This window comes from Jaculus jaculus, chromosome 9, assembly GCF_020740685.1.
Source record: "Jaculus jaculus isolate mJacJac1 chromosome 9, mJacJac1.mat.Y.cur, whole genome shotgun sequence".
Lineage (NCBI taxonomy): Eukaryota > Metazoa > Chordata > Mammalia > Rodentia > Dipodidae > Jaculus > Jaculus jaculus.
The window spans coordinates 77303755-77316650 of record NC_059110.1 but is presented as its reverse complement, the minus strand read 5'-3'; the positions used below and the strand labels follow the sequence as shown (position 1 = coordinate 77316650).

Below are 12896 nucleotides of genomic sequence, written 5' to 3'. Positions count from 1 at the left end.
AGAGAAAAGAAATGAGAAAAGAAGGTGATACTTCTGTTGTTTTAATCTTTGACCTTGACAAATGGATCTAAACATTCACTGAGTCACCTAAGGAGGACATGGAGAGAGCAGAGCTAATTCTCCTGAGTCCATTTGGAGAGTAGTAGGGATGATGATTTGGGGGAGGTTGGGATTAACAGTGGATTTTACTTGGAGGCTTTTTTCGGGTTCTCTCAGGACTTTAGAGTCAAGGAACATGAAAGTTTCAGGGACAGTTTGCCTGTCCCAAGAACAACTGGCAGCCTGGAAAGACAGGGAGTGAGCTCCCTGTCCCAGGGGTGTGAGTGGGAGGTAGATGGTACCCAATGGGTGTACGAAGCTTCCAGAAACACCCTTTTGCCTTCTCAATGTGAACATATGCCCTGTGATCATATTCCAGCCATGAATGCCCACCCCAAGGAGATGGTGCCCCTCATGGGTAGGAGAACCACCGCCCCCAGTGGGAACTCTGTAGTGCTGACAGAGAAGAGGCCGGCGGAACTCACCCCCACCAAAAAGAGGTAGGACTGCAGGCTGGGGCCGGGCTTGGTCCAGTTCAGGGCACAGGAGGCATCCATCTGAGGAATTCCTTGCATCCTGTGGATCCATCCAAGTGTCATCTAGGATGGCTGATGCCCAACTGGTTATCACTGGGGGACAGCTCTGCATACTCAGAGGCTTTTGCTGAGGAGGTCTTCATGATTGGCACAATCAGAGAGGTCTCCCTGAAGGGATCAGAAAACACTGAAGCAAGAACATCCAGGAATGCTTTTGAAGGGGATTAGGGTTTCTCGAGCCACTCTTGAGAACATGATCAAAACAGTGGGTGGTCATTCTAGATAGCTCAGACCTTCACCTGGGTATTTGTTTCACACACACCATTTTCAGTCCACTGTGTGCCCAGCTTGGTTTCTCAGGCCTCCTAACCCCATCTGTGTAATGGGATGTATTAGGAAAACTAGAAGGGCAGATGATGCTGCTGGAAGAAAGAGACAGAGATCAGGAAATGTGCAAAGTATAATTTTTTTTAGGGACGTAGGATCAGAAGCATGTTTTGGGAAGAACTTGTCACCTCAAGGCAGTCAGAATGGTTATCTTGAGCCATGGTCAATCAGAAGGTGCCTGGCTTTCTCATGGCCAATGTCAATTAAGAAATAGGCTAGGCACCAGTGTCCAGCACAATAACACTCTTGGGTGAGTTTTATTCCCCTGAGATAGTGTCTTATGTTACTTAGGTTGGTCTCAAACTTGATATATAGCCCAGGATAGCTCATCATGCCTCAGTCTTCTGAGTACTAGGATTACTGGTGTGTACTACCAGGTCTAGCTTTGGATACCAAGTGAATTTGTGTACCCTGTGGGGAATGGTCATGGCATTGTCTTAGGATGCAAGGTCACCTGATGGGTAAAATGGAGGCTATAAGCAAGATGACTTGAGTTGTGTTACATTGGCCTTACATGGGGACATCAGTAATTGCATCAACTAACAGGATGATAACTAATTGAGATTGTACCAACAAAGTACTCAGCACAGTGCCTGGTGTGAGATCAGTGCTCAGCACAGTGTCTGGTGTGTGTTCAGTGCTCAGCACAGTTCATGGTATGAGGTCAGTGCTTGGTATATGCTTATTCTGGTACTGTTTTTATTTCCTTCATCACCACCATGGCTGTTACTCCATGGGGCTGCTAGGAACTGGGCAATAATGGGATGGTTAGGCTTAATTACCAGCTGGCGACATGAAGGATACTGAGACAGAGAAAGAACTCCTCTAGAAACACACCTTTCTCCTTTCATAGCTGCTTTTCCACCTTTCAGTTTATTGGGTGCTTTTCAATTGGGCCAATCTAGACCAGGCCACCTCAGCTGTGCTTCCCATGGTCCTGGGTGGCCTGCAGCCTAGGATGGCTCATTTGATGTGATTCCTCTGCCCCTACCTAAGCCCCCCTCTTGGGTTGTGGGTGAGCTTGGGTTGATTCAAATCATAATCTCTGAAGTGTGTTTTGTGCACCAGGGGATGGAAAACTAAGGACATAAGAGAAAGAACACGAGATGCTGCTCATAGCCTTGGTGGAAGAGCTTCAAAGAGAATGTGGGAAGTATCTAGAGTGAGGCAAACTAGGGGACAGATGAAGACAGAGGGGTGGGTCATTCTGACCCTGTGGAACATCTCAGTGCACTTCCTAGAGGAGGTAGTGCTAGAGTGGACCTTGGTAGGTAGAGCTGAAGGGAAAGGGCATATCAGGTAGTGGGTCAATGGGAACAAAGACTGGGAGGAAGGACTGAGGAGGATTTATGGTAGCTGAAGTGCTAGGTAAATAGAGGAGCCTTTAGGGAGATGGGTATGTTTGGGGCTGAATCTTGGATGGCCAGTTAAGGAATGTGGACAATCCCAAGGAGATTGGGGAGCCACAGGAAGAGTTCCCGAGGGAGGAAAGCAGGCCACAGTGAGATTTGCATTTTGGAAAATTTGCTGAATGACCCATGTGGACAATGAATTGGAGGGGAGGCTGAGGTCAGGGAGACCATTAGGAAGCAGTTGAGAAGTTCAGATGGCAGATGGTAAGGTCTGAAGCTGGGTGGTCAAGGATGGAGAAAGGCATGGATCAAAGAGGTGCTAGTCATGGGATCTTCGGTGGGAGACAAGAAGAAAGAAGACTCAAGAGGTGTCTGCTTATGCCAGTGGGATGGGATGGCAGGGCTACTTCTACCATGAACCTGCCAGAGGAGAAGGAACAAAGTCAGGAAGAATGTGCCAAGTTTATGTGTGAAGGACTAAGAGGAGTCTGAAGAACATCAAGCAGAGCCTCCAGTTTGGGATGCAGAAGAGAAAACTGGGAGGAGGCGGAGGTAGGGCAGATAAGACATGGGAGCATGAGGCTAGTTTGGATCTTCATGCGTCCATCCCGGAAGGATCAAAAGCATCACTGAGCTAAGCTGGTGAGGACCACCCTCCTGGATCTTCTCCCCTTTCATTTCCCCAGAAGATGTTTGGATATGGGGAAAGACTGAGGACAGGCTCTCAGGAAAACCCTAAGCTCTTCCCCATCAGGACTAGCTGAGCTGTTTTTATGGAGCCCACTAAGTTCATGAACTATGTTCCATGCTAAGCACTACTGACCAAATGACTGACTGCTTGGCCTAGCCAAGGGTATGAGGTGGCACTTTTGTGTCTTTAAATGGTGGTTCCAAAGACTCTCTGAGGACCCTCATGTGAAGGTTTGGGCCCTTCCCTCAGAACTGAGTATAGACTTGGGCCAAGGGGACTGGGGAGATTTCTCCGTGGTTAAAGCCTTGCTTTTTAGCCTGCTGGCCTAAGTTTGACTCCCCAGCAATCATTCAAAAGTGGGATGTATGGAGCCGGTCATGGTGGCACACACCTTTAATCCCAGCACTCAGGAGGCTGAGGTAGGAGAATCGCTGTGGGTTCAAGGCCACCCTGAGACTATGTAGTGAATTCCAGGTCAGCCCGGGCTAGAGTGAGACCCTACTTAGAAAAACCAAAAAGAAAAAAAAAAAGTGGGACGCAACATGGCACATGTGTCTGCAATCACAGTGAGAGGTTGAGTCAGAAGAATCTGGAAGCTTGAGGGACAAATATGGTACACACAAAGCGAAGTGGCAAAAAGAAAATAATAAGGGAGACTCTGTCTCAGGCAGGGTGCAGGGATAGGGCAAATACCCTGAGGCTGTCCTCAGACCTTTCACATGTGCCATGGGATGAACATGCCCACACGTCATATACATCCACACATAAGTACAGATACACATGTAATAATTAATAAGAGACTTGGCTCTATTTCTTTCTCTTAAATAAATAAGTAAATAAATAAAGATAAAATATTAATTAAAGGGGGAGGGCTGGAGAGATGGACTAGCAGTTAAAGTCCTTGCCTGTGAAGCCTAATGACTCAGATTTGATTCCCCAGAACACATGTAAGACAGATGCACATGATGGTGCATGTGTCTGGAATTCACTTGCAGTGGCTAGAGGCCCTGGCACACCCATTCTCTCTCTCTCGCTCTCTCTCTGTCTGTGTCTCTGTTCCTCTGTCTCTAATAAATAAAAAAAATATGAACACTAAAAAAAAGACTTGGGCCTAGAAAGAAAAAGGAGCGAATAAGATAAATGTAAAGACAGAGAGAGAGCAACCTCAGCTACATTGTAATGATGTAATGTAATGATGGGATTGAAGGCGCCAGGAGGTCTACAGGTGACAGATTTTTGGACCTGAGAACTTTTCCTGAACTATCATGCCATTCGCTAAGTAGCTTCCATCATGGCTTCCTTCCTGGGCCCTTGGCAAAGTGATGTCTAGGATCAGGGGTGCAGGCTGTGGAGGAGCTGGCCTTGAAGAGCTCAGAGCACTTGGGTATTTCTTAGGTAAAATCATATGGCTGGACAAGCTTCTTTCTAGCATAGGGGTTTCTTCTAGCCCCAGAGTTGTCTCTCAAAGGGGCAGAAATGCAGAAGAAATAGAGCACATATCTCTGTGCACCTGATTTAATTATACCCAGGTGATGCCCTTTGGCCTGGATGGAGGGTAGGAAGTTGAAATAAACAATGAGGATCGAAAGCAGCAGGAGCCAGGATGTCATGTGGCCAAGACCTCACCATGTGCTTACAATGGTGGGTGGGATTCTGGCATGCAGAGGCAAGTAGGACAGTTGTGGGTCAGGCCCTGCCCTGGAAGTTAGGCCCTTGCCCAACAACCTGATCTTCCCTCACCTGATGTCATCACTCCTCTCTCCACATCCAGTTCTTCAGGCATCAGAGGGTTTTTTCCTCAGAACACTGTTTCTCTTCCAACCCAGGAGGCTTTTCTCATGCTCGTCTCCACCTCAGGGCATTACACAAACCACAGGTATGCTTCAAGACCCAGGCAGCATCCTTTCCTTGAACTTCCATAGTCCATATCTCCCTGAGGAAGTTGATGTGGTCACTGGGGCAATGTCAGTAGTGATTGAGATCTCTGAGGATGGAGCTCCTGGAAGGACCATCTGTCCTCTCTCTGCCCACTAAGCTTACTACACTGAATAAATGCGTAGTTAATGGATGAATCGAAGAAGGATCAAGCGAGGAAATAAGAGAAGGAGATGATGAGCTGATGCAGCAGCCCCGTGGCCCAGCCTCAGTGAGGTCACTGTACTGTGAAGTGCTACTTTTTCCCCCTTCATCTTCTGGACCCTCAGTCTCTGGCATGGTTACTTCATATTTTCATAACATGGCTTTCTGGGCTAAACCTGGGCTCTTGGAGAAGGCCTTGAGAAGAGGTAAAGAACCCTTCATCAGTTTTGTGCATAAGACTGGGAAGGGGTGGGCTTAGGAAGAGGTGAGGGTTCCAAGCTACTGGGAACACAGTCAAATCACTGGAAGAATTCAGCTTCTTACATTTGTAGTTTAAGGTAGTATTGTTCTGCCTGAGGACTGATCTTGTCCACAGACTTCTCCATCTATTCACTTTATCTACCCACTTGTGTGCTCATTATCCATCCATCCATCTTTCCTTCCATCCTTCCATCATTTACCCATCATTCAGCCTCTTGTCTGCTCGTTTGTCTGATCAGCCACTCTTCCTTCCACTGGATTATTTTTCACTCCTCCTTCCACACATCCCTTCAGTGAGGTCTTTGAGTATAGGACCAGTGTTGGAGAACCAAGGATGATACTGGAGAGTCAAAGGTGATGTCAGTATAGTCTCCTCCACTGAGGGACTTACAGCTGGAGGACAGTGTATTGTCCTTGTAAGTTCAATAAGAAGCCATTGCTTGGCTTTACTGTGACCTGGTTTCACCTTGGTGGGGCCATTTCTGACCAACCCATTGGCATCACTGGGAAGAAGGATTCTGCTCACTGCCACCCCAGTTCTAGAAGAGTGCCTGGCATTTCATAGATCCTTGATAGGTATTTGTTGAGTAAAGCCTACTAAGGTTTCACATAGGTAGAGCAGAGTGGGCTCAGGGAAGCAGACCAACTGTCTTGGGAAAAAGCCATGGGTATAAACTTGGGGGCTCTGTATGGAATTTGGCAACCCTCAAGCAGGATGTTTTGAGGGTGAGCCTCCAGCAGATGTGCTTGGTCTCTGACTCAAGCTGCCACAGTGGAGTGGGGCCAGCTTTGGAGTGGCAGAGAGGAGTGTGGTAATTAGACTAGTTGACCTCTGATGCCTCCTTCAGATGGACATTCCATGAATTGGATGACCTCAGAGTTGCCTTGACTCAGGTTCAGGCCTTAGGAATCATCTCCCCAACCATTATCCCATTGGGCCCAGACATGGAAAGTGTCCATGTTGGACCTGCAAGAGACATGCAGAACTGGGCCAGTACTAAGGTTTTGTGTCCCCAGGTAAGGGTTTTCTTATCCATTTACCTTCTTTTTGAAAGGAGGATTTGCTTTAGGTCATGTCAGGTGTTTATCTCTCTCTCCTCTCTATCGCTCTCTCTCAAAAGAGCCTCACTCTGTAGTGCAGACTGGCCTTGAACTTGAGCAATTCTTCTTGCATGTGTGAGCCACCACACCTGGCAGAAGGTTTCCTTTTATGGTCCGGATACAGGAAGGCAAGGGCCAGAATGTCCCCTGCCTCATTTATGCTTCATTTCTGGAGTAGCTCTAGACTTCCAGGCATGTCTGTGTCTGAAATGAAGCAAGGGACTGCTGAGGCCAGCCTGGGACACTCCTACCAACTCCACCTGGACACGCTCCTTCTGGGGCTGCCCCATGTAGTGGCTTCAGCTTGTAGCAAGTCAGGAGGACTAAGTCAAGAGCAGGGCAGTGTGGACTGCCCCATCAGTTGTGAACTTGAACATTGGGAAGCAGGCACTCTGACCAGTTTGCTTCTGCCCTGGGGGAGCTGCTTCCGCACCTTGAGTCTCCATTGCTTCCTCTTTAGAATGGGCTCTGTCCTGCGTTGTTGCCCTCCTTTCTGAACCTGACATGGGTGTGATTGAACTCTTGGAGCTCCTCTGAGGTACCATGTGGAAGGCAAGGGCCACACTGATCCTTCTTGGCCTTAGGAAGGAAGTGTCACCAGACGGTTCATCTCCCAGTGTGCAATGTAGGGTCTAAGGTCACATATGTCTGTAGGTGTGGCAGAAGGTGGGCCTGGCTGGGAGTCATAGCTTAGACATGTGTCTTGCTTTTCTAGGGGCAGTGTCCCCATTCCCTATGGAGGAAGATAACTGTGGTCCCAACCTTTCCCCTCCACTGCCTGACATGTTTTCCCAGGGTTTCCTTTGCCCTCCTTCATTCCCCCCTCTCTGAGGAAAAGCTCTGGGTATAAGTTTAAGCTTTCTCCCCCCTCCTTCCTTTTTTCCTCCGTCTGTCTTTCTATTAAAATTTTATTAACATCTATTAATTATACAAGGAGTTTCATTATGATATTACTGTACAAGTTCATACTGTACTTTGGTTATATTCACCTCTTGTTACTTTTTCTCATTCCCCTTCTACTTTTATTATTTTCCTTCTATATCCCAAGCATCTCTCCTTTTAGTTTTATGTCCTTTTTTCTTACCTTCCACTTATGAGAGAAAACACATGATAACTTGTCTGGCATATTTCACTTAACATGCCATTCTCCAGTTACAAACATTTTCCTGCAAATTGCATAATTTTGTTATTCTTTGTGGCTAAATAAAACACCATTGTGTATTTATGTCACATTACATTTACCTATTCACCTAGGTTAATTCCATAACTCAGCTATTATGAATAGTACTGTAATAAACATGGATATGCAGATGTCTTGATAAGAAACTGACTTCAATTTTTTTGGATAGGTATATACTCAGAAATATGTAGATGGAGCACATGGAAGTTCCATTTTGTAAATTTTGTTTATTATTTATTTGTTAGAAGAGAGAGAGAATATGGATGGATGTGTCAGGGCTTCTTGCCACTGCAAAAGAACTCCAGATGCATGCACCACTTTGTGCATTTGAGTTTACATGGGTTCTGGGGAATCAAACCCAGGTCCTCAGGCTTTGCATGCAAGTGCCTTTAACCACTGAGCCATCTCTCCAGCCTTGGAAGTTCCATTTTTAATTATTTGAGGAGCCCCAGAGTAACTGCACCAATTTATATTTCTAGTAGCAGTACACAAGCCCCTCACCGTACAACCTCATCATTGTTTTTTTAATATTTTATTTTTATTTATAAGAGAGAGAGAGACAGAAAGTTGTGTGTGTGTGTGTGTGTGTGTATGTGTGTGTGTGTGTGTGTGTGTGTGAGAGAGAGAGAGAGAGAGAGAGAGAGAGAGAGAGAGAGAGAATGGGTGCACCAGGGCCTCTAGCCACTGCAAACAAACTCCAGATACATTGCACCACCATGTGCATCGGGCTTACGTGGGTTCTGGGGAATTGAACCTAGGTCCTTAGTCTTCTCAGGCAAGTGCCTTAACTGCTATTCTATCTCTCCAGCCCTTCAGCATGTTGTTTTGATGGTAAATAGCCATTCTCACATTTTTCTCTTTTCAGACAGTGTTGCTATGTAGGCCAGGCCAACCTTGAACTTGTGACCCTTCTGCTTCAGCCTCCTGAGTGTTGGGAATATGTGCATATCCCACCATGCCTGGTCTGGGTTTTCTTTCTGAATTGGTGATTCTTAGCTCTGTTCCTAACCCCTCTAGTTCTCCCTGTTCTAGATCAACTTTCTCAGCCCCTTTTCTTTTCTTTTATTTCCTTTCCTTTCCTCTTCTCTTCTCTTTTCTTTGTTTGTTTGTTTGTTTCTTTCTTTTTTAGGAATTACTGGGGAAATAGCATAGCAGTTCAGGTGCTTGCCTGCAAAGTTTAAGGGTCCATGTTAGACTCTCCAGGTGCCATGTAAGCCAGACACACAAGATGACACAAGTGTGTTAGGTCACACATACATGTAAGATGGTGCACACATCTGGAATTCAATTGTAGTGGCTGGAGGCTCTGGCACACCAATTTTCTCTTTCACACAAAAACATAAAAATAAATAAATAAATAAAATTACTGAAAAATAAATTCCAAGCTTTTTGGTGTTTGTTTATGCATACATTTGCTTTAAATAAAATCAATATTATTATATACATGTATACAAGTCAAGTTTATAGTTAGATAATTTTTTTTATGAGAGAGAGAAAAAATTGGCACACCAGGGCCTTGAGCCCCTGCAATTGAACTCCAGACGTGTGTGCCACCTGATGCGCATATACTGCCTTGCATGCTTGTGTCACCTTGTGGGTCTGGCTTATGTGTAATCTGGAGAGTTGGATATGGGTTCTTAGGCTTTGCAAGCAGGTACCTTAACCACTAAGCCATCTCTCCAGCCCTAGATACATTTTTACAAGGGAAACACATTCCTCCAACACACACACACACACACACACACACACACACACACACACACACGTCAAGAAACAAAAATTGCCAGAACTCCATAAAATTCTTTTTTATTTTACTCTAATTTATTACTACTTACCCTAAACAACCAGAATCCTCATCTTCTAACGCCACAGACAAATATACAACTTTTGCCTCATTTAAATTTTTTTTCTATGTAGAAAGTTGCATAGATACATCATATGTTAGTACCATCATTCCCATCCTCCCTGTTCCCATTCCGCTGAGGGCCCTCCTTAGTGGGCTTGCTGGTATTCCCCCTAGGTTTGTAGGTTATGAGGCGTGAGAGCATTAGTCAGTCATTGTAATGGGGGGGGGGCAGTACCTCTGGACATTCCTTTTCACTCTGTGGCTCATTCTTTCCACCTCCTCTTCTGCAAAATTTCCTGAGCTGTGGTGGGCATGTTTTAAGTCTACTTTAGTATTGCGCTATCAGCAGGTTCTGGGTTTCTGCTTTGGTGTGTTTTGAGTGTCCTATGTGTGTGCCTGTGTCCATGACCTTGGCGCTGGTTGACAGGCTCGCTATTGAAGCAGCATTCTTGCTCATCTCATCAATTCCTCTGTGGCTTCACCTGGGTCCTGGCTGATGTGTGAAGGGTTGTTTATCTCCTCATTCTAGCTGCCTTCTGGAAAAAAAAAAAACAAAACAGATTCTACAAAGGAGACTGAGGTCAGCATAGGTTCAATGGGATAAGCATTATTAATTAAAAGAGATTTAGGTGGGTGTAGCCACTCTTTTGGCCAAAGACTAGTGGGAGGTTGCTGGAGTCCATGATTTTGGTTTTCATAGGTTTCTAACTCAGTTACCAGTTCCAGCTAAGGGCTTCTTTCCACTGAGTCAATCTCTTAGCTCATCCGAGAGTTGTTGGTTACCCACCTAGGCTGGGTACCACTGTTGCACAGGCATGTCCCCTGTCAGCACATAAGATTATTGGTCATTTTCCCACAGCAGCTCATTGTAGTACTTTCTAGTATTATATGATTTGCCTAATTTATTTTTTATTATTTTTTCTTTTTCTTTATGAGAAAGAGAGAGAGAGAGAGAGAGAGAGAGAGAGAGAGAGAGAGAGAGAGAGAGGGAGCAAGATAGAAGGAAAGAGAGAGAGAGAGAGAGAATTGGTGCACCGGGGCCTCCAGACACTACAACCAAACTCCAGACACTTGTGCCACCTTCTGTGCACATGCATACTTGTACACTTCCGTCATCTTGTGTGTCTGGCTTACATGGGACCTGGGGAGTTGAACATGGGCCCTTAGGCTTCACAGACAAGTGCCTTAATCACTAAGCTATCTCTCCAGCCTGATTGGCTTCGTTTAAAAACATTTTATTTTTATTTATTTGACAGAGAGAGAAAGGGGGGGAGGGAAAGAGAGAGAGAGAGAGAAAGAGAGAGAGAGAGAGAATGGGTACTCCAGGGCCTCCAGCCACTGCAAACAAACTCTAGATGTGTGCACCCCCTTGTGCATCTGGCTAATTAATGTAGGACCTGGGGAATCGAACCTGGGTCCTTTGGCTTTGCAGGCAAATGCCTTAACTGCTACGCCATCCCTCCAGCCCTTCATTTTTAACATCATATTTTATGTTATAAAAGGTTAAACTCTGTATCCCCTACCCCTACTCCCCTTTATCTGAGGACCCACCTCAGTGGGGTTGCTGGTATTCACTGTGGGGTCATGAAGGCCTCAGTCATTCTCTGTTGGGGGGAGGGGCTCAGGACATCCCTACCTACTCTGTGGCCCTTACAATTCTGCAATGTTCTCTGAGACATGGGGGTCAGCCCATTTTCTTTTGTGACAAAAAGTGCAAGCTAGTCAGGTGTGGTGGTACATACCTTTAGTCCTAGCAGTCAGGGGGGCAGAGATAGGAGGATCCCGATGAGGCCACCCTGAGACTATATAGTGAATTTCAGGTCAGCCTGAGCTAGAGCTAGACCCCATCTCCAAAGACAAAAAGAAAAGAAAAAAGCACAAGTTCTGATTAAAGGTAGTGTGGGCAGTGTGAGAACAGCCAGTGTGACGACACTGGCCCTTCCCTTCTCCCTCAAGATGCTGGAAGGCCTGATAGGATCTGATCTAACCCAGCATGTCTCTCCTTTCAGGCCTGAGTTTCAGAAGCATCTGGGTGGAGATGGGGAAGCAATTCCTATTGTCACGTGCTGGCCTTTGAAGGGCCTCACATCTGGGTGTAGTTGCAGACCCTCAGATAGTGGGCCACCTGCAGTGATCTTCTTGGGCCCAGATGCATGCTATTTCCAGGGATAGGAGTCCTCCCAGGGTCCATGTGTAAAATGTGGCTGATGATATTGTGCACATACACAGGGCTGCTGTGAGCGCTGGAAGAAGACATGTGGCACAGAGTTGGAGGGTGAAGGTTCAGTGTGGGTGGCCTTTTGTGGCAGGGCTGCAGAACACACAAATAGACAGGCCCTCCCTCAGCTCTAACAGCCTTGCTTGGGTGTCCCCTCAGTGCCCACTTCTTCTTGGAGATAGAAGGGTTTGAGCCCAATCCCACAGTCACCAAGACCTCCCCTCCTATCTTCTCCAAGCCCATGGACTCCAACATCCGCCAGTGGTAAGTACCAGCCCCTGGTGCAACCCTTTCCTCCAACGAGCAGTCCGTGACTGGCCTGGGCCATTTGGCCAGCTTGGGTGTGGCATACTAGCTGGCTCTCTGTCTTCCCTACCCCACACCTCCAGCATCTCTGGCAACTGTGATGACATGGACTCCCCTCAGTCTCCTCAGGATGATGTGACAGAGACCCCATCCAATCCCAACAGTCCAAGGTGAGTGTGGTACTTCCTGTCATCTCATTGTGCCCAGCAAAGGGAAGTGTCACAGGGATGGCCTTCACAGGAGAGCAGAAGAAGCTTCCAGGCGAGTTGGGACAAATATCTGAAGACCTAGACCTTGGCTATGACTGTGACATGTAGGGAATTTTGTGTGTGTGTGGGGAATGGAATACCAAAGCTTATAAATTATAGTATAATACCCATTTATCATAAGACCTTCAAACACTATATAGAAGAATGATATTTTTAGCATGAGACTTATAAGAATATTATTTTTATTTTTATTTGAGAAAGAGAGAGAGAGAGATAGTGAAAGAATGGTTGTGCCAGGTTCTCTAGCCACTGCAAATGAACTCCAGACACATATGCCACCTTGTACATCTGGTGTTATGTGGTTATTGGGGAATCAAACTTAGGTCCTTAGGCTTTGCAGGCAAGCACCTTAACCGCTTAGCCATCTCTCCAGCCCGAGCATGGGACTTTCGTGTAAATTTCAAATTCATGCATACAAAACAGCAGTATGCATTTTGTAAGAAGACATCCAAACAAAAATAGATACATCTGCACTATAATGATTATCTACTTGGAGTGTGGGACAGGGAAAAAAGTTCACAAAATATTAAAAGGAACTTTTCTTTTCCTTACTTAGTCCCATATTTCAAAGTAATGGCTCTGGTAGGAATACACCCTTCTTGATCATTCCCACATGTTTATCAACATATTT

At 46.0% G+C, this 12896-nt stretch overlaps 1 protein-coding gene across 1 annotated transcript in view; it reads left to right on the top strand.

The window, feature by feature from the left end:
* Window positions 1-12896, top strand: part of Trpv3 (transient receptor potential cation channel subfamily V member 3) — a 45737-nt gene that overhangs the window by 12239 nt on the left and 20602 nt on the right. Inside the window, exons 3-5 of the mRNA XM_004672385.2 lie at window positions 419-539; window positions 11850-11954; window positions 12080-12166. Of these exons, the coding sequence (XP_004672442.2) occupies window positions 419-539; window positions 11850-11954; window positions 12080-12166 (313 nt within the window). The remainder of the gene's footprint in view (window positions 1-418; window positions 540-11849; window positions 11955-12079; window positions 12167-12896) is intronic.